This window comes from Onychomys torridus, chromosome 19 (genome assembly GCF_903995425.1).
Source record: "Onychomys torridus chromosome 19, mOncTor1.1, whole genome shotgun sequence".
In the NCBI taxonomy this organism is placed as follows: Eukaryota; Metazoa; Chordata; class Mammalia; order Rodentia; family Cricetidae; genus Onychomys; species Onychomys torridus.
This window is the reverse complement of record NC_050461.1, coordinates 8,121,936-8,143,762: the sequence shown is the minus strand read 5'-3', so window position 1 is coordinate 8,143,762 and position 21,827 is coordinate 8,121,936. Positions and strand designations below refer to the sequence as shown.

At 47.7% G+C, this 21,827-nt stretch overlaps 1 protein-coding gene across 2 annotated transcripts in view; it reads right to left on the bottom strand.

Moving 5' to 3' along the window:
- Window positions 1–399: 399 nt before the first annotated feature.
- The window catches only part of LOC118570222 (sine oculis binding protein homolog), a 164,784-nt gene continuing 143,356 nt past the window's right edge, over window positions 400–21,827 (bottom strand). The window contains exons 6-7 of one of the 2 annotated variants that reach the window (XM_036168576.1): window positions 18,812–20,740; window positions 400–2,138 (exon numbers count right to left, since the gene is read on the bottom strand). In XM_036168576.1, coding sequence (XP_036024469.1) covers window positions 18,815–20,740 — 1,926 coding nt within the window. In that variant the 3' untranslated portion in view covers window positions 400–2,138; window positions 18,812–18,814. The remainder of the gene's footprint in view (window positions 2,139–18,811; window positions 20,741–21,827) is intronic. The other variant, XM_036168577.1, reaches the window with a different exon arrangement.

Sequence of the window (21,827 nt, the reverse complement as noted above, 5' to 3'; positions counted from 1 at the left end):
ACTCAGGCATGTGGACAGCGGAGCTCACTGTGCACACACCATGCCACCTGCAATGGTCACAGTGCCGGGGGAGCTGGCTCTGACATGGCAGTGTGGGCCACAGAGATGCGTGAGCCACGGTGGCTTCTTTGGCAGGGCCATGCGGCCCCATACTTCATCATGTTATTTTAAAAACTGTTTCCAGGGGCTGAGGGGGCAAGAAGAGGTACTTTCTATAACAAGGCAAATAACAATGATCATAATAATGAGAAAAGCCAAGGAAGCACATGTAGATGCGCTGTTGCTGTTTCTTAGAGGTTTATTTTGTCTGATGGATCTGACACCGCAGGAAGAGGAGAACCCAGAGGGGCTGCAGCCTCCTCACAGGTGGGTTTGGTGTTGGGTTCTTGGCTGGTTTAATTTGTTGTTGGAAGTTTTTTTTTTTTTTTTTTTCATTCCCTTTTTATAAATCTCTCCCTGGGTTTGTGAGCATCCCCTCCCTCCCGCCTCCCTTCCCCCCCCCCCCCATTTCATGTTTAAAAAGCGAGCTTGCTCGCCAGGTGTGTCCCCCAAGCTCTCGCGGCTCTAATAAATAAGGAGCACCTGTAAGACAGTAGCTTGACTCGACTGTACAAAGAGTATATAGAAATACAGTATGTACACGCATCCATGGCCCCAGTGCCGTAAAGCACGGGGGACACCAGCCCTGCCAGCCCCCCGACCATGACAGCCACCCTCCTGCACAGGCCCCACAGCCTGGAGGGTGGGGCACCCGGACCCCTCCCGAGGGAACAATTGCTTTTATTTGAGTTAGTAAACAGATACACTGAATCACAAGGTGATTTGATTTGATTTTTTTTTAAGGTTTTCTTCTCTTTTTTTTTTTTTTGAATTTTTTTCTTTTCTTTTTTTCTATACTCATCAGACTGGGACACTCCACAACTGTCTCACGGACTCAGTGCCAGTACACATGTTCTAGAGGACTTCTGGACTCCCAGCTACAACTGTACAAGTGCACACAAGTAAATCTACCCTGTTATCCTCCACCCACTGACCGAGGATCGAATTGCACATTTCTCTTCAGCACGACAGGAGAAAGCAAACAGTGAAACAGAATCCCAGGCCATCTTTCTCACTTTTCCTCTTGTTTTCATTGGTTCGTCCATACCATTCCAATTATCATGAAAGGACTCTGCGTATAGAGAGATTGTCTCACTGACTTCCTGGATCTCCGCAAACCATCAGGGTTGAAATTTCATCCGAGTCTTTCCTGACGCCCAGCAAATATCCCCCCCTCAGATTATATTACACCTTGAGGGCATTTCGGTCTTCAGTTCAGCACTCTTGCTCTGTTCCCAAATGGGGCGCTATTTAGGGGCATTTCAAGAGAAAGCTTGAGAAGAATAAACATTTACGGAGTTCTCTTGGCATTCGGTCTCTGTAAAACCACAGTATAAACTATCCATGCTGCTTCTTACATCTGGCGGATCGAAAATTAAAAGCCATAAAAGTGTAACACTGAAAATATGGCATCAAAAAGGATAAAGGTGGCCTTTGTAAAAAATAACATGAAAAGTTTATTAGCCAATAAAATATTCTACCTCTTCATTTAAAAGTGCATCGTGGGCTGGGGTAGAGACAAATCTGAAGCTTTGGGACTCCAGTACCATCCCTTCTCCCCAAAACGTTCTGTTCCTAAACCAGAAAAGCAAATCACAATTCTCATCGTAGCAGCAAACCACAGCAGTTCTTAAAAAGATTTTAAAAAGATTCTTGTTTTCCAGTCCCTAACATCTTCCGGCCTCAGCCATAGAGCCTTGAAGATGGGGTGAGAATACCTACATTGGTCCTTGTGGTGTGTTGGTGTGTGTTTGTTTCCAACCAGCGAAATCCCTAAGTTCCTCTGGGGAGAAGCAGAGATGGGGGAGCAGGAATGCTGGGCCCAAGCTTGGTGGGTCCAAGACGAGCTGGCTTCTCTGGCCTGGAGGCCACCAGGGAGGGCTGCTTCCTCCAAGATGTTTAATGACAGGAAGCTGTGTTATTTGCTTGAATTTTAGCCAGAGGGGGGCGGTGAGCTGACCAGCTGGTGTCATTGGATGGCATGACATGATTTATTCCACGCCCTCTCACCATGCAAGGTACCCTGGGAGCGAGTGTTCCTGGGAAAAGATGAGAAGGAGCCATGAGAACGCACTGGACCAAATCTCTCCCCACCCATCCGCCTCTTCCCACCCTGCCAAGCTGCAGGGACCCAGTCAGGAGTGATTGAGCTGCAACTCCAGCACTAGTTCCCAGAGCTGAGGCCCAGAGCTGAGGCCCAGAGCTGAGGCCCAGCAGCATGATCTCAGAGAGCTTCATTCAGTCTGCTCAGGGTCGGTCCTGCCAGCTTTGTGTGAGCAACTGAAACTCCAGCCGTCTTTGGAAAACCATAATGAGCACGGTGGACCACGCCCTCCCAAAGACCACAGCATCCTTTGCCACCAGCAGCTCTCGGCCTCCACATGACTACATGAGTAACCAACAGGAGGTCTTTTGAGTCGCCCAGGGTCACTCCAAAGCCAGGCAAGGTCATAGAGAGTCCCCAGATCTGCAAACCTCATTGCTGTCCTTCACATATTAACTCTGGTGTTCGAGGACTGAGGTCTCAGAGAGTCACAATTAGTAAATAAAGTCATATTGGTAGAAAACATACACACATGCATGCACACACGCACGCACACACGCATGCATACATGTACATACCCTTTTCTTCGGAATTTCCTATGGAGGTAACTAAGCTGGAAGAACTAGCTGTCCCCATCTGTGGGTTCTACCTGTCAAAGGTAAACCACCAAGAGCTCTTCACATCCGGGCAACACAGGATCACAAGATGGGCAGACAACAAAGCACCCACGCCTGGCGAATGTGGCCAGAGGGTCCAAACTGAACTTGTAAACCTGTTCCTAGGAATTGCCACCCCCACGTTCACCACATAGTTTAGGCTCCACCTTTGCATCCGACTGGGCTTCTATCCTTTGCTACCAGGCCCTTCCCCTGAAGCACAGGCATTCCCAAGAAGCAGCCAGTTAGGAGCCTGCCCTGCCAAGTGTGCGGTCCTCCCCCCCCCCCCCCCCCCCCCCCCCCAGGGCTTGGGCCTGGGCCATCTGTTTACCTCTCCTCTCTACTTTAGCTGGCTGGCTGGCCATGGGTGTTCCACTATTTTGTCAAATAAATGAGTTAAGTAGCTGTCTTCCACTACATCTCCAACGAGGCCCTCCACCAATAAATGTGGTTGTCAGAAACACAAAAGGGTAAAATTTGGCTAATATGAAGTGGTAACCCAAGACTCATAAACATCTTTACAACCATTGAGATTAATGGTTGTAAATCTCAGAACAGTGAACAAATAATTTCACAGAGGTGATACAATTTAGGAGTCCAAGGGAACCCCAGAGATGAAATATGACAATTCCACTTTCTAGAAGGAGAAATGGAGGCTGTGGAGCCCAGAACCTGCTCAAGGTGTGCAAACCAGGATTTTAGCATGAGAGCAGGGAGGTCAGCTACCTGCTGGGAAGACTCCACAGAAGGCTGTGCTTTGAACCCTGCTGTTCAAATCCTGGTGTTAATGGCACTGATAATAATCATCAGCCAAAAACAAGGTTTGAAATTCTCAGTGTGCACGGCAGGAAATGCCTGAGTTCCCCAAATCACATTAAATCACCAGACCCCTGTGCATTTAATATGTATATTAAATAACCAGAGTGAAAATGGAAAAGGCCACAAATATGCAAGGGGGTGGAGTTACAAGACCTTGGAAATCTTTTCATTTGGCACAGACAAGCTTGGATATAGGGATGTTTATCTATGAATGCATCCCCTAACCCTCCTTTCTGTCTGGAGGAGGAGATCCCAAAACAAAACCATCAAGAAACCATCAGAAGCCACAGGAGATTGCCAAAGAGCTGAGCAATGAAAAGTGGATTAGAAGACGCAGGGCCACTTCTGGGGACGCTTCCTCTGCTCTGTCAAGCACAGCCCAGAGGCTGCTGAGGAGGCCGGGAAATATCCCCACCTCTGGGCCTGGGACCAAGAGTGACCACATCTTGGAGCTGGGAGGCAGGGGTGGGGGTGGGGTGTCCAAATTCTTCCTTTTAAAGGGAAAAGAAAAGAAGAGGGGTTTTAAGATTTCCTTCCAGTGACTTGAATACACCACCATTTTTAATTGTTGCAACTGTTTGTTCTGTGATGTATATAGTGTTTTTTCTTTAATTCAATCACAACCCAGAGTGAGGAGTGGGGGTGGGGAGAGGGGGAGAGGAAGGAATATCTCTCAAATAAGTGTCTTTGTATTCAAATCACCATTGGACAAAGACCAAATATGCCCAGCATCAGCCTGTGTGGAGGAAATGTCTAGGCTTTCATAAGAGACTGGGAAATCGGGCTTATAATGAGAGCCGTTCTGGATCCTAAAGCACAGCGCTTGCCATCACAAACACTATAATAATCATTATTATTCTCTGGTATCTATTATTGTCTGGTAAATAATATGTGTTTTCCCCCCAAGTTCCAAAGGGTGCAGCTGCATGGTGTTCTATTTTTTGCAGCCCCAGGCCTGCTCCTTTGCAAGCCTACTTACACGGAGCTTATTTTAAGAGAGTGAGAAGGAGACCGCGTGTGCCCTTGCTTTCGTCTCTTGGCACACGTGTGCACCTGGGACATCCCCAAAGGCCAGGGGGTGGCAGTCTCTTTCTGCTGGCAACTTCTGAGGCGGGTTGGGGGCGGTGGGGGGGTTTGAAAGTAAGCCTCTTTGGTTAGTTCAAGGCAGCCCCCTTGTTGGGGACACAGTCCATGAGCCTGGTGTTAGTGCCACGGGAACCAGGGCGGGCCTCACTCTCTTTGTTTTGTTTTCATGGTTGGTAACACAAGGAGACCTGAAGAGCAGGGGAGAAACAGCCTTGGGGATTTAGAAAGTGGTCATGTCAGGAAGCTAAGGATGGGAAACAGGAGAGGCAGTCCCGGGTGCCCATCTTAGCTACCTGTGTGTTCTTGAACATGTTTCTCACTTCCCTAAGGCTTGCTGAGGGGAGCCTGAGTGGGACTCTACTGCATCTCTCATCTCCCTCAGGCCGGTTAGGGACCTTTTGACAAACGTCAGTACCAAATATACAGTCTCGTACCTTGAGCAACAGATGTTTGTCACTACATAAGGAAGGTGCCCTTTCTGGATCTTCAAAGTTTAAGAGTTTCTTTTGCTCTGTGGACATGAGTACCCACATACACATGTGTGCATGTGCATACACTCTGTGGCAGAGATTTCTGGAGTGCCTCTGAATGCAAAGGATTCTGGGAAAGTGTCCATACTTGTACCTTACAGTTTGTGTTTATTCTGAATGATGGGTTTGTCTAAAGGCAGGATATCATCCATGTTCCCCAGAGTCTGTCTGTCTGTCTGTCTGTCTCTCTCTCTCTCTCTCTCTCTCTCTCTCTCACACACACACACACACACACACACACACACACACACACACACACACGAGCCCATGTCTTCTATGTGTATTTCTCATATACAAGTCCTAGAACTACCATGCTTGGTCTCTATGGGGTATGGGAGGCCAGCTGTCCTCAATTTCCAGACATGCCTTCTCTCTCTTTTTTTCATGCCTTCCCTATCTACCCAGAAGAGTGAAACAGTCTCTTATGGAATCACAATTGCATACTAAAAGGCTGAGAGATACTCTGCCCACCTGGCAAGTTCACGGGGGAAGCATTACTGAAAATGTGATTTAATTACCCATCTTCCTTTGCCACATAAAATTTTTCAAAGGGCTGAGAGCAAAACTGAGCCTTGACACTGGTAAATTCTTTAATGCCAACACTCTCAAAACATGACCGTTCTCATTTGTACCTCTCTGAGTTATGACCCAAGATGCATGCTGTTGCATTTTAGAAAATTTCCAGACAACCACTCCTAAAAGTAAGTGTGAACCTGGAAAAAACAAACAAAACCCAGTCTCATCTTAAACCCAACAGTTCCAGGCTAACCTTTCTGTGATGCGAGATGTCATCTTTGCCCAGAAGTGACCCTCTTTGAATCTAGGCTAATATCCAAATTTTTACTCTTATCTCATTTCTTAAATACCTTTGTAATTTGCATAATCAAAATCTAGTAGGCCTGTCTTGTCTTGCTTATTTATAAGGCAAGCTCCTGTTGTCTGTCATATTTGTTCCAGGTGTCTAAAACCCCATGGCATCAACCCTATGATGGGCAAGAAATGCCCACTGCCAAGCTGGCTTGCCTTTGCCCAATTATTCTGGCCCTAGTAGAAATCCACTCACTTGAACACTGCTGCCCATCACTTATCAGAGTTAAATACAGCCATTACGTGCTGGCAGAGGCTTCGCTGTTTATCTGGGACAATAACCAGTCCCTGAGGACAGACTGCTCTCAGGTAGCAGCGGCTATTCTGGGACACTCACAAGGGTAGAACCCTGTGGTCAATGAACAGAGCCGCCTGCAGCAGCTGATAAACTCTGAGCTTGATGCCAGATAGGGGTCCCTCACCCACCCCGTCACAACCAGGGCTATACAGCTTGACCGGGCTTTGCCAAAAGGCATCCCCACCTTCTATGTCAGCCATTGCTGTGTGGACAATTTTGAAATGGCTTTTATCAGGGTGCACATCTTTAATCTTTGAAATGGATGCCATCTCTTTTCTTATATCTCATCGAATGAAAATACTTGAAGAACAGCCCTTCTTCCTAGAGGGCATATAGGGGTTGAGGTAAACTTCAGCTTAGCCCTACACTGGCTTCTGGATTTCAACTTTATCACTCACCTTGCTGTTCTGACACACTACTACACACGTATATTTACTTTTTAAACCAAGTATATTGCATCTCTATCCATCCATCCATCCATCCATCCATCCATCCATCATTATTTTTGTATTTCAGAAAGTCTCATATAGCCCAGTCTGGCCTCAGACTTACTATGCAGTCTCCTGCCTCCACCTCCCAGATTATGTACAACAGCACCCCAAGATGGAAACAAGTATACTTCGTTCTTTGTTTCATTTAGGCACCTGCTTCACACAGAAACACCATTGCCAATGCATCAGTGATTGTCTTCAGTTCACACAAAACCGTTTACCCGGAAGGTTAAGGAGATAACCTGCTGGGGGGTCACTAACTTCCAGAACCCCCAAGTCCACGATCCCCGCCCAACACAGGGGATATTGCCCTCAGTCTATGTTCATCTCTTTGCTTTTTTACCTTGACCGTTGAGGAGGTAGGTCATGTCTGAGCTGGAAGGAGCCCTAGAGATGCACACCATTGGGCTCCTTTGCTTCGGCACACAAGAGCTCTGAAATGTTCTCTGGTAAGAAAACCCTGTGTTTTCACTCACGTCCCATCCAGTGCCCATGACCGGCTGGCTGACAGACCTTCTTGGGTCAGCCTACAGCTCACCACACCCTCTGTGACGATCTGAGCAGGGTCACTGTGTCCCTGCTGCATGTGCTAAATCCTAGAGGGGCTGAGTGACACCTCTGATTTCTACCTCAGGATCTTGGAAAGCAGTTGCCAAAACTCTTGTCTTGAACAAAAAAGGCAGATGCTGGCTGTGTCAAGGTTGAGCCTGTGAGTGCTATCTGAACATAGACATTCTAGGTGGCAGATAAGGGACACTGAAGAGGAAAAGTAGTCACGTGTGGCCCCAGGACTCACGGCAGATCTTAAGACTTTGGGAGGGTTTAGAAAAGCAATTTTCCCAGGCTTTATTTATTCTTTATGACCAGTAGCAGAGAGGGAGAAAGCCTGAGATTAGTGAGGAAAACACTATAAAAAGTCAGAGCAAGAAATCTGATTCCCGTGTACCAGGCGAAGACGGGGCGTGTGGTCAATGGCTGCTTTTCCTCAGCCTTGCGGCCCCTCAGGCGGGATGTGCGTTTCTGCCTAATTTCTTCAGGGAGAAGTAAGCTGCTCAGTGTGAGACTGCCATGCAGGGGGTTGGCAAAATGTGACCCTAGTGCTTGGCCCAGGGTGTGTAACTTAAGTAGCTTTGATCAGATCCGGTGTCCTGGAAGGGAAGGAAGGCAGATGAGGACTCGGGTTCTAAATGACCTTGAACAGTGGCTTCTTGTCTCAGCCTGTCCTCCAGGTGGCATGAGCAATCTGATGGGAACTTGTGCTACGCCTTCTCTAACGTCTGAGCTGGACAACATGGAAAATACCTGTTTTCCAAAGCACACCCGGTGACAGACATTCTGGACTGCAGAGCCACAGGGGCACGTTTATAGCAAGTGTGTGTCTGAGCCAGGGCGCTCCCGGGGCCTGGTGGCTTCATGAGGTGTGTGTGGGGGGGTGTCACTGCTTCACTTTTACATGCGTGACATAGCCAACAGCTCTGCATGGAGCCTCTGAAGCCAACCCCAGCTTTATTCACTCTTTACACAGAATTACACGAAATTACATGCGATTTACTATTACTAATCTTACTAGCTGGGCACCTACACGTCACACGTTCCCTTACCCGCCCCTCACTGACATCTTGCCCTGACACTCTGAGGGAGCTCCCGAAGCTGAAGTCACTTCTTCCTCCTAGTAAACGGATCCTCTGAGGCTTGAATCAAGTTTTTCCCCACAAAACCATGCTATCACCTCCCTTCTCTACAAGGAGTCTGCTTTTACATCGCGTAGAGGCTTAGGGTCTACAGCCTGTGAGGCGAAAATAGATTAAAGAGCATCTCTAACAGATGGCCAAACTCCTTCGACTCAGTTTCCCAGAAAGTGTCGGTAGGTGTCTGAGAGTTAACAGTCTCACCGTGCCCTTCCCTGGAGCCTTTTTACTGCCCTTCAGACCGAGGATAGAAGGCTGGGCATCACTGGGTGTCCCTGGAGGCTTCCAGGCCCTCAACAGGGAAGTCTGTGTCCAGGGCATCCCTGACTTCCACACAGCCCCTAATATTCTCAACTTCCCCAGACAAAGCAAGACTGCCAGACAATACAACATGCCTTACCCAGCTGACCTCAGCTCATGCTGCTGGGATGTAGAACTCTTGTTTCCATGACAACCAAAGGCCCATCAGCATACCCTTTATTGAGCACAGAATGCCCACTGGCTGTGAGATTGATTACCATCTACCAGAGCCATGAAGTCACCTTAGGCCTACCTGGGACAAGGAAAGCTTTCCACTGCTCTGTTATGTCTGATCTCTTCACCTATAAGACACAGACATGGCAGCCGGTGACTCTCACCCTCTAGGGATAACACCCACTGCTGGTAATTAGATGTCATCAGGATTCCCCGATCAGCCAGGCCAGGTTTCTCCTGCTTCCTTTCAGTCTATGAACAATTGCTAAAGTAATTTCCCTCAAACACAGATCTCACCCTCGCTCCTCTGCACCAGGTCACAGTAATTACAATCACTACCACAACCAAAACCAATCCCTCCACCTCCTGTGCCAGCTCATTCTCCTCCCCGCTCCTCTCCACCCTCTGTGGTTCAGCCCTGTGCCAGAGATACCTGTGCCTTGACATCTGGCTGCCTCCCTCCAGCCTGCAGCCCTACCCACTAGCCTCTGTCCTTTCTTGGGTTGAGAAGCCAACTGAATTCATATGCCTTAAACAGCGCCATCAAGAGACCCTTCTCCCTGAGTTGCTCAATAATGTCCACTGTGTCTGACCCCAAGCAGGATGTTAGAACAAGAGCAGGAACTTGGCCCCAGCCTCTTCTTCCATGAGGCTAACATTTGCATATCATATGAGCTTGTACATTCTACATGGTGCCTCTAAAAGTGACCTTGGCTATTTCTTGCCACTTTTAACTCTCCCCAAATAAGGACCCCCATCTCCCTATTTTTCTCTGTTTCTCTCTCCATGCTTTATTAATAGAATAACCACAATAAGAAAGCATTAGACATTGCTAGTGGGAAATGGGTGTTTTATCTTCTGGGGAAGTGAAGTTTATCTCTGAACAGTGAATAAACAAAAAGAACTGCCTCCCTCCCTCTTTTTGGATATAACAGTAATGTGCTTTATGGATGGCAATATATAAATTAAGTTCAAATTTAGGATTTATAAATATCAAATAAGGGATTTTTAAAGTTTTTACTCCTGGGGGCTGGGGATGTTGCTCAGTTGGTAAATGCTTGCCTAGCTTGCATGACGGCCTAACACTGTATAAACTGGGCATTCTGTTATCCCAGCACTTGGGGAAAGAGCTCTGGGGATCAGGAGTTTAAAGTCACCCTCAGCTACACAGAGAGTTTGAGGCCAGTTTGGACTCCATGAGATCCTGTCTTGAAAACCAAAACAAAAAATTATTTCTGTACAAAAGATAGCGTGCGCGCGCGCGCGCGCACACACACACACAGAGAGAGAGAGAGAGAGAGAGAGAGAGAGAGAGAGAGAGAGAGAGAGCACTGAGACACACAACAAGGTGTCCACTGGTGAGTAGGAAATGCTCTCAGAACCAGGAGGAGACCTTGAGCTAGCAGGCCTGGTCTTCAGCGCAAGTTCATAACGCTATTCCACTCAAATTTTCCATGGTTTTCAGTCAGTATCTGGTACTCACATTGCTCAAACCTTAGAGGATATGAAAGCAGCCATTACGTCCCATGTTTATGATGTCATCATATCAAAAGGGAGAATGGAGGGACCTGGCTATATTTTGGGTTTGGCAAACTCTAAAACTATTTAAAAAAAAAGTTTGGGGTTTGGCTAAAACCAAGCCTTATTTTGCCAAGCACTTTGGCTTTAATTTTTAAACCCATGTGTATTTTAAAAGAAATTCTATCTATATGTTTCTGACTCATTTACACTTGGCTCATGAAAACCCTGTTTGGTAAGCGCTAATAGATGTCCCGGCAGGTTTATGAGCCTTCTTAAGCCTTCTTTTCCCCTGTCCTTAGCAGAAGGTTGTATTTTGCTAGCCATAAACGAGTGTGAGCCCCAGAGGCATGTGATCAGTCTGCGATTTATGACCTCTGAAGCTTCAGGGGACTGTAAGTTTGGAAGGCATTCTCCCTGCCTCTTTTCTAACTGCCCAAACAGGCTCCTGCTAACAAAGACTGCTAAGTCTCACCTTCCAACATGGCTGGAGGCAAGAGGAAAGAATCCATTCTCTCCACCAACAAGTTGCCCCTGAAATGTTTTGGAGGAAGATTCTGTTGCTTCAAGCTCAGCTGGACAGATTGAGACCTGACCCTCTGAGGGGAGCTTCACCAACCCCGCTCAGGAGAAGTGAACTCAACTTGGTTCAATTTAGAAGAGTTTACCTTTTGAGTACTGGGAGATTATCATTTTTAATAGCAGACAACCAATCCAGTTTAAGAGTTTTAACACATGAAGAAGAAGTAGAAGGAGGAGGAGGAGGAGGAGGAGGAGGAGGAGAAGAAAAGAAAAAGAAAAAGAAGAAAAGTTGAATTCACTAAAAATGGCATTTGAATTAAAACCAGAAAAGCAGGAAGAATGTGCCTGCATGCAACGACTTTCCTGAATCTTCCATAATGGTGCTTGGATACCACGCAATTACAGTATTCCATGAGAGACGGCTTTTGGATCAAGCCCTTAAAAACGGCTTATAAATATTTAAAGTATAAGCATCTAACAAATCGTAATGACAAAGTTTTACATTTAACCACATGTGCTCCAAATATCTTGAAATTACTCTAAATATAGGTTTAAAATATCAAAAGGGCTTGTTGATGGCATGTAGAACTTCGCAGGGAAACTTAAACCTGATCATTCTTGCTCACACAACACCCAATTTGCACAATTTTTAAAGCACGTGAGTATAGATTCCTTTAGAAAATGATCCTGTTACAGTCTGAATTTGTAAAGCAGGAAAGGAAGGATAAAAATACCGGGTTCCCCTTCTTCACCAAATGCAGCCTAGCAGCTCCGCTTCTAGATAGTTTGTTATTGTGGGTTGTCTCAAGTGTAAGACTGTAACATTTTAGAAATACTTGGAGAACAAGGCAGCTGCCAGGAGGCTATCATAACAAATTGACACACATGCTAGATGGGAATGCCATTCATTGTCAAGACAAAGTCTTTGGCTGATGAAGGGAGCTGCACCAACCGGAGAGACGCTTTTTAATTGTCGGACTTTTCAGTCCTGCATTTTGGACGTTAGGGCTGACTCTTACCAACTGAGTTTCTAAGCATCTTTTCACCTTTGATTCTTTAAACACCAGCAATCACCTCTTTGCTTTCTGCTTTACCCAAAGCAAAGCACAGCTTGTCATCGGAGCTTTGAAGGGACAATGTTGAGACAACAGTGGGTACAGCCAAGTTTGGATTTGTCACAGTCCTGACCTGGGGCTTCGAGAAGGCTGCAAGAATGCTTACCTCCTCATGCAGGGCTGCACGCTTGGGCAACTCGAGAACAATTAGGTGGACACTCAGGAACTATTTGAAAGTACTAACTGTTAATCCCAAGGTTTGTCTTGTAGTTTGATTTTGCTCCAATCATCTTAAGTAACATTTTCTAAATAGACCTTAAAATAATCTGTGTTGGGGCTGGAGAGATGACTCCATGATCTGCTCTTCCAGAGGACCGGGGTCCAGTTCCCAGCACCCACTTACAACCACCTGTAACTCCAGTCCCAAGGGAATCTGATGCTGCCTTCTGGCATCCATGGGCACTTGCACACATGTGGTACACAGACATACATGCAGGCAAAACATCTTTATACATAAAAATACATTTCTAGTCGGGCGGTGGTAGCTCATGCCTTTAATCCCAGAGTTAGAGGCCAGCCTGGTCTACAGAGCTAGTTCCAGGATAGCCAGGGCTACACAGAGAAACTCTCTGTCAGAAAAAAAGAATAGAAAGAAAGAAAGAAAGAAAGAAAGAAAGAAAGAAAGAAAGAAAGAAAGAAAGAGGGAGGGAGGGGGAGGGAGGGAAAGAGGGAGAGAGAGAGGGAGAGAGAGAAAAGAAAAAAGAAAAAAATTTCTAAAAATTTGAAAACATCTTGTTCCCACCCCGCTGCTGGCCATGAATTTTCAATTCTGAGTTCACTCTTCCCTCTTTTTCTCAGATCGGTGCTATCTGAAGAAGAGCACCACTTGTTCAGTATTTAGATCTGCCCTTTGACTGGCCCCATTACACACAGCCCATACTGAACTGCTTATCCCTCTGTCTGAATGAATTGCCCTTATGCCTGTTGAATCACCTAAAATAATTTACACATGCACAAACGCACCTCCTTAGCATCCATCCGGGGGTGAAATGCACTAGTGTGGGAACTGGAGGAGGCAGAGGTTGCCGTCCGGGACATGGTGCAGGAAAGTGAACGGCCTTTCCATCCCTGGCAGGATCTCTGGACAGGGGAGTCTGGAGAGGGGAGGGTGTTGGTGTGGAGGGGGGTGTGCACTTGAGTTAAGTGTTTGGGCCCTTTAGACACCTCTGCCTGTCCATAAGGCTTGTCTGTGTGGAAGAAGGTGTGAGTGACTGTCACGATGCGCAGACAGCCCCTTCTAGTGTGACAAGGAACTCGGTCATCACACCCTGCCACTGGACTCAGTCATCACACCTGGTCATGGGACTCAGTCATCACACCCAGCCACAGCACCTATTTCCAGGGCTCTTCTGGGCTAGGGCTTGCTTGTTAATAGTGAGCCAAAGGTTTCCTGTTTGTCATCCCTTGGCCCCCCTCTCTCTTTCTCTTCATGCTGGGAGACTGGGGAGAATGGTTACCACTCCCAGGTCCGTGCCCTGAATGGCAGCTTCACTCACCTGCCCACATCTGTGACTGCAGCCAGCCTGTTCTCTTGGTGTCGGTGACATGTTCATATAGATACTTATGGGAGGTCCAGGCACCGGGAGTATCTAGCTTGTATTTTCTTTTGTTCCTTCTCTTCTGTCACCACAGGCTTAGTATTAATTGCAGATTATATGGCCTATGGCTCAGGCTTCTTACAAACTAGCTTTCATCTTAAATTAACCCATTTCTATTGTTTTGCCACACGGCTGTGGTGTTACCAGTCTGTGGGCATCTTGCTGCTCCTTCTGCGGTGGCTGGCGTGTCTCTCTCTCTCCTCTCTTTCTTCTCTCTGTATATTTCCCACTTGCCTCTAAGCTCCCTTGCCATAGGCCAATGCAGCTTTATTTATCAACCAATCAGAGCAACACATTCACAGCGTACAGAAAGATATCCTACAGCACTTCCATCTAGAATCATGCAGCCAAGCGCTCACTTGGAGAGAGGATAACCTTGAACTCAGGGACTGTCACCCAGGGAATACTTCTAATCATTAAATACTGCAGCATAAACAGCCGGGTCTGGCCTAGAAGCTGAAGATGCACCATTTGGACCAATCTCCTCTCCTTGCTCTGTTGTTCTTTTCTTTCAACGTGGGCACCCATGGGATTATTTTTACTTTCTTTTCCACTTCCTCCCAGAAACTCTGTCCTCTTGGATTCCTATTCTCTTGGATTTCTCAGTATGAGAAATAAAACACGGTAACCAGCACCTTTTCACCTCCACCCTTTTGGCTTTCCCGGTGAAGCCAACCCTGTGCTTTGAAACAGTGACTTGGGGGCCGTGGCACAAGGATCAGACTAAGCTCCAAGGAGCCCAGATTACACGACTCTCCTCCAGCTTTCTCCAGATGTAAAGTGGAGCCTCTGCCACTGAGCAGGGGAGAGTATTTCTAGAAACATGTAAGAGACTGGAGAGCCACAGGGGTGGGGGTGAGGGTGGTGAGCTGTATGGCTCTTCTGCTCCAGGAGAACACAAAGAACGGGAGTGAAAGGGTTATTCCTGGTCTTCATTTTTTCCATTGATTATTTTGTTTAAAGATATGTTATTTCCTTGGAAAACAAAGGAATGGGGATATTTTCTTAGAATATTTTCAAAACTTTACACATGGTTCCTCTGAACTCCCCAGTGTACTATAAACAATTATAAACTGTAGGCATTTGGAAGATGTAAGAGTACAAACAGCTATCCACCAAGCTTCCAGACAACAAAGAAGGGACTATCCCATTTATAAATGGAATTCTTCGTGGATACAATAGTTTGGACGGTGTTTATACACTGTTTTCCTTATTATTTGGAGGATTTTCCCCCTAGCTACTGAAGCTGCAGGACTGGTACCCAGATCTATAAAGAGCGGAGATAAAAGGGAGTTTATAACCTTTTAAAAATCTTCAACTAAACTTCATCAGTTAGTTCTGCATCTGGGAGAAACATCTGCCTGTTGAGATCATTTGAAGCCGTCTGAACAGACAAGGATGAATGAAGCCGGGAAAGCAGGGACAGGGTGATTTCAGGATGGGAGAGGGAGGCTGTGATTTGCAAACAAACAAACAAACAAACAAACAAACAAATTAATTTAAAAAATCTAACAAATGTGTAGAGTTTTTTGAAGGCAAATGTAGCCGGCTTGCTGATTTCAGAATATGTGCTTTAAAATGGTGGTATGGTATGAAAAAGGAGGACGTGGTGGAAAGAATGAGGAACACGGTGCAGGTGCAGCAGCCCCTCTAGGAGCCATCCTGGGATGCATCACAAAGAGTACGTGGGTAGTCTCACGTGCGCCTCACAGCCTGTCTTGTCATACTTGTGTGTGTGTGTGTGTGTGTGTGTGTGTGAGAGAGAGAGAGAGAGAGAGAAAGAGAGAGAGAGAGAGAGAGAGAGAGAGAGGGAGATATGGGTACCAGAGGTTGAAATAGTCCCCATTCGTATCCAATCTTATTTTTGGAGATGGTGCCATTTGCTTAACCTTGAGAGGACTGATTTAGCTACAGTGGGTGTCCAGCAAGTCCCGGGGATCCTCCTGTCTCTGTCTCCCACTGCTGGCATTACAGGTTAGTATCATGGTGCTTCATTTTTTACATGGTGCCAGGGACCATTGTGTTTGGGTGACAAGTACTTCACCCACCAAGGCATCTCCCCAGCCCTTGCTTTTTTTTTTTTTTGCTTTAACTTGTTGCCAAAGTGTGTTCATTATTATGGCACAAAAGCTACTCTGTCCTTAGTTAATAGATATATTTCCAATTTCCCCAACCACGTGAACAAACTGAGTTCTTGGAGGGGTAGAGCAAAAACAGCGGCTCCTGTGTCTAGGAAATCAGAAAGGCTGGGTGTGGATGAATTACAGCAGGTGAAAACTGTGCCGTGAGGTGCCGTGCCACCAATTAGTGACCAATGGGAGGGATGCTGACTTCCTGGAGCCATAGTCCCCTTCCTTAAATCTCTTGCTTTGCCTCCTCTCTGCAGCCCATGAAACCTATTTCTGACTTTTAAAAAGAGCTGTAATTTCTTGGGGGAACCCATCATAAAAAGGATTCTCCTGTCATAAGAGTTAAGAGGCAATTTGGTCACACCATCTTCTAGAATTGGCTAAGGCTAAGTTAACATTTTTTAGTAGTGATGCTGGTCTACAAACAAGACCCTCATCTGATTACTCATTCAGAAACATAGATCACCCAAACAGTCATTCACACAGCTATGCTTTTAATGATCTTTTGGTCTTTAGCTAACTTATAGGGCAATGTCCCTGTTCCTTCTGTCCTGGTCACTTCCCACCACAGTAATGGCAGTGACCTCTCTCACCCCCATCCTTCCGTTAACACCTTGAATGTGTGTAAATGATGTTCCCCAGTGCTTTCTGGAGGCGCTTTCTTTGTTTCTTTGGCTGTTTTTGTCACATCAATCCTTCACTCAAAGCAATGTCAAGCAGATTAAATTATCTGGGGCCTTTTCAGCTGAGGCTCCGATGAGAAAGGCGTGGCCAACTGTCTTCAACCTGCATAAATTGTAGCGCTAATTGGGAAGGAATGCTGGCCTCACTTCTGGTGGTCTGTGCCTACTAGCAAAACCACCCGCAGAAAAGAAGCCCTCACTCAGACCATGGTGGCCAAGAGAAGATGCTCATGCTAGGCAATATGCCTTCTGCTCTGGTTCAGGGCTTCCACTCAAGCCTCTGGCTGTAAGTGAGGTGCCCCACCATGAAATAGCAGGTTGGTAGCCTAGAACTGTGTCTGTGATGAAAAACTGAGGAAGCTGGTAAGTAGAGGCTTGTCATATTTCATGAACTCTGCTCCAAGGTAATAAGGGAATTTTTGTAAATACAGTGATGGAAGAACTCATTAGCTGATTCTCTCACTGTGCTTTAAAGGAAATTTAGCTTTGGAGTTCACAACTTAGATTTGAATCACAACTCTGCTCACAGGTTAGGTAGTCTTGGTCAAGTTCCCCAATCCTGTTTCTCCACTAGGAGAATGAAGCTAATTTTCTATGTATCTGTTTCTCCATTAGGAGAATGAAGATAATTGTTCTATGTATTGGTTTCTCCACCAGGATAATGAACACAATTGTTCTATGGATCTCTGTTTCTCCACCAAGAGAATGAATAGCATTGTTTTATGGATCTAGCTACAAAGAAATAATAGTGGAAAAACACTCAGAAGAGCCTGTACACCCCAGTGTGGAGAATACTCTTCTTGCCTCCCCTACTCCAGGCCCCCTTCCTGCCTGGGTTACATCCCTCACCACAGGACGGCACCTGCCTTGAGGCAGCACACTAGAACAATCTTCTGTGTGTCTCCACTGGAGGAATGCCCATTTCTCTTTTCCTTTCCATAAATGGTTAATAAACAATTGAAGGTTTGGCTTGTTGGCTGCTTGGGTAGATGGGAAGGCTCACATTCTAAGTTTGGGTGGACAGGCCTGAAATCAACAATGGGTTCCCCACTGACCAGCTCTGACTAAGCAAAAATCTCTAAACCACAGCTTCCTTCTGGTAGTATGCTTCTGATGTCTACTGTTGTGGTTTGAAAGAAAATGGCCCCCAAAGGGAGTGGCACTATGAGGAAGTAGCACTGTTGGAGTAGGTGTGGCCTTGTTGGAGGAAGTGTGTTACTGTGGGAGCAGGCTTTGAGTTCTCCTTTGCTGCTCAAGCTTCACTCAGTGTGACACTCAGCTCACTTCCTGTTGCCTGCAAGTCAAGATGTAGAATATGGCTACTTCTCCAGCACCATGTCTGCCTGCACACCACCATGTCACACAATGATGATAACGGACTAAACCTCTGGAAATGTAAGCCACTCCAGTTAAATGTTTTTCCTTTACAAGAGTTGTTGTGAACATGGAATCTCTTCACAGTAATGGAAACACCCACTTCACTAGGACTGGCAGGAGGAGTCACTACAGTGTCTCACATGTGGTCCCCACCATCTCACAGAAGGCTTGGACTCACCCTCACTGGCTTAGGATTCAGAAATCATACATGGTTAGAGATGGGACCTCCTACCTCATCAAGGACTATATGTAGATGTGAGAATCACCAGCACAGCCATTGAGTCCAAAAGGGGGACATGGCAGGTTGGGAGGAAGGTTAGTTTTTAATTTTAGCCCACAGATGAGTTCCTATTGACATCTTGACAAGCTAAGGTAAGAGTCGGCCAAGCAGGCCACCAGCTCCAGATGTCTGCCCACCTGATGGGTTCCCCAGACATTTCAATATTGCCCTGCAACCTCATAACTGAACACTAAGATACCCAAAGTAATCTTCCCTTCCACATCCTCCCTCCCCCTTTCCAGTGGGGTAAATTAGGTATAAACCCAATAATAAGAAGAAAACAAATGTGTAACAAAAGAGTGTGTTTTCAACTTGGGCTCAAGGGCTTGAGTGATCGTGGCACTTAGTAATGATGTACTAAACACTGCCAGGTGTCATAGGTGTGGGATCAAGTCGATGGTACCCGGTCACACAAAGTGCACGCACAGTGAAAGAGGTAAGGGACAGGATCATAATGGCTACATCTCGCCTCCGCCTTCTAAGAAGCAAGGCAAAGGGCATCAGCTCTTGGAGGAGCGCCCAGGTGGACATACAAACCTTTTACTTATTCTGGTTTCTAATTCGGAGGCACCTCCTTTTGAGCGGCGGCTCCAGGTCCTCGGGGCCTGCGCTGAGCATGGGCGAGGAGATGACGCACGGCGCCATGGCAGCCTTCTCCGTGGGTTTTGGCACAGGCTGGATCACGCAGCCGGTCTTGGGCAGCATCCGCAGAGCATAGGCGTGGTCCTCGTCCGCGGGGTTATTGAGGTTCGGGTCCGACTTGTCGCCTCCCGCCAGGGCCTCCTCCCCCATCAGCTTTTTGGTCGCCTCGCCGTCCAGGTGGCAGCTGGAAGTGCAGTTGTTCTCCTTGACAGACTCCAGCTCGTTCACCGCGGGCTCCTCGGGCGACAGCAGCTTTTTGGGTGGTGCAGGGGGCGGTGGCTGCTCGGGAGGCGGCTCTGCGCCCTTGGCCTCGGCCGGGGCGCCGCGGGTGCCGTTCACGATGACGTTGCAGGCGGCCGCAGCCTCAGGACCCGCGGGGGCGCCCGGGCCCGGGTCCCCGGCGGCGGGCGGGCTGCAGTGGCCGTCCCTGCAGCCGCCGCAGGTCCTGCGCTCCGTGGCGCCCGGCTCTCGCTCCGCCTTGACGTGCGCGTGCAGCGCACGGTGGATCACATTGTGCAGCCGGGCGCGGTGGCCCACTGTCAGGTCGATGACGCCGTCCTGCGGGCCGTGCAGCACGCCCGCGAAGCTGGGCTGGACTCCCGCGCCCACGGGGCTGCCGGCGCGTCGGGTCAGGTCCACCACCTCCCCACGGCCGCGCTCCGCGGGCGCCAGGCTCAGAGCCTGGCCGGAGCTTCCCGCAGGCGAGTCAGCCGACTTGGACGAGCCCTGCTTGGAGTCCCGAGGAGACAGGGAGCGTCCGCCGGACTTGCCTCCCGCCGCCGCCGAGTCGCCCGGGGCGTTCGGAACGAAGCTCTCCCCGTTGCTGGAGAATCCGTTGGGGGGCTTGGAATCGTTGACGTGGGGAATGGGGATAGGGATAGGGATGGGCACCGGCAGGGGCACGATCACTGGGTACGGCACGAGCAGCGTGGGGGGCGGCACCAGCGGGGCAAGCGACGGCAGCCCGAAGTTCATCATCTGGGGCACCGGCATTGGGCCGTTTGGCATCATGCTAACCGGAGGGAAGGGAAGGCTGGGCAAGGGCGCGCCGGGGGGCGGCGGGGGCAGCAGTCCCGGGGGGTTCCCAGGCATGGTAGGGGTGCTTGGGGGGTGGATGTGGGGTGATAGCATGGGTCGGTGCATGGGGCTGGAAGTGGGGCCCAGGTTCCTGGGACCACCTGGGGGAGGTCCAATGCCCGGGAGCATAGGATTGGACAGGGGGCTGTTGGGGTTGGAGGCATGGTGAGGGGGCCCGCGGATGAAGGGCGGGCGAATCTGCTGTATGATCTGCTGCTCCATGAAGATGGGCAACGGCACCGGGCCGCGGTTGGTCATCACCATGGGAGGGCTGCGAGGTGGGACGCCCAGCGGAGGTCCAATGCTGGCAGGTGGCTGGACTGAGACAGGAGGGATGCTTGGAGTCTCGCTGATGGGGAGGGACTTGGGCACTGGCGTGGGGATTTTAGTGACAGAGCAGTTGGCAGTGTCAGATGGAGAGACGGTGGTGGACGAGGATGGGCCAGGGCCCTGGCTTTGGCCAGCTGCAGCCACTGGGGAGGGAGCCTTCCTCCGAGCATCTGTTAGCGGGATATTCCAAGAGTCTGGAGTGAGCAGCTGCACCCCGGTGCCTTCGGCTTTACTTTCCATGTGAGGGTGTAATGTGCTGCACAGCCCAGCTGGAAGATTGGCCTGTGTCTCTTTGTAGAAAATGTCCATTTTGTATTGATTGAGACATTTTGCACTGCAGAACTGAAGCCTTCTTTCCCCGTCCCCAAAATCCAGGTATTCTTTTGTATGCCTTATGTGTTTACACCAGTCACACACCTACAACACAGCAATAAAAACCACAACAGGTAAGATAAGCTTTCTCGGGCAGATGGCGTTCATGTTTCATATAAAGGCTCTTTCAAATTGTATCATAACTTGTCAAATAGTTGAAGGGGTTCCTTTTAAAAGGTAAATTTCTGAAATGTTTGCGAAATGATGAATTTTTACAAGTACTATCTTCAAAATACTAACTTCTTTTTCTTTTAAAAAAACACGTTATTAACAGTGTAAAAATGACTTGATGGCTCAGATAAGACAGAGTGCACCTGCCCAGTACACTTAACTCAATACACTTGCCTTCAGAGTTCCACTTACTTAACAGGCTCACCAGAAATACACATCTAAATAATGCAGGAAAAAGGAATCTCCAGAGTTCAATGGTCATGCAAGAAACATTACTTCTTAAAATCCCCCTTATTTACGTAAATCATTCTGTGCTATTGACTGTATCCAGTAACATGGTTGGAAAGGGTGTGCTGTTCTAACGGACAGCGTTAAAGTGCTGAACACCCTTATGTCTGCCTTCCAAGGAGCAACTTGGACTTAGGCATGAAGTCTGTGTGAGGTTTAGCTCTCCCAACCTGTGATGTTGCAGCAAGCTAGAATTATTTTTTGAGCTGTTTACCCACTCTTTCTCAGCAGTCAGAATTTTTGGTGACATTTCTTGGCAGGCAGTCTTATTTAACAACTTTTCAAACACCAGAGAACATTTTCCAAAAGTTGTTATGGCTTCCACCCCGCCCCCTTCAGATCTACTCCTGGCAAAAGAAAGATATCACCAAATTTATTTCAGAGCTGGGCTGCGGAGCTAATTAAAGACGCAGAGCCTTTCCCAATTGGAAATCACTAGACACCAAAGTTCAAAAAATAGTCATTCTCGGCTTCAGAGCCCATTACTTTGGAGAAATTATTGTGATTTCATTAACACATTAATTTTGCAACACCATCAGCTCTCACAGATGGTGAAGACATGATCTACAATTCAAATATGACTCTTGTTTGCACAAATGTCTTCCCTTCATATGGCATTTTAAACAAGAATTAATATGAGTGATCTTGCCATCGCTATAAACAGATAAACAGA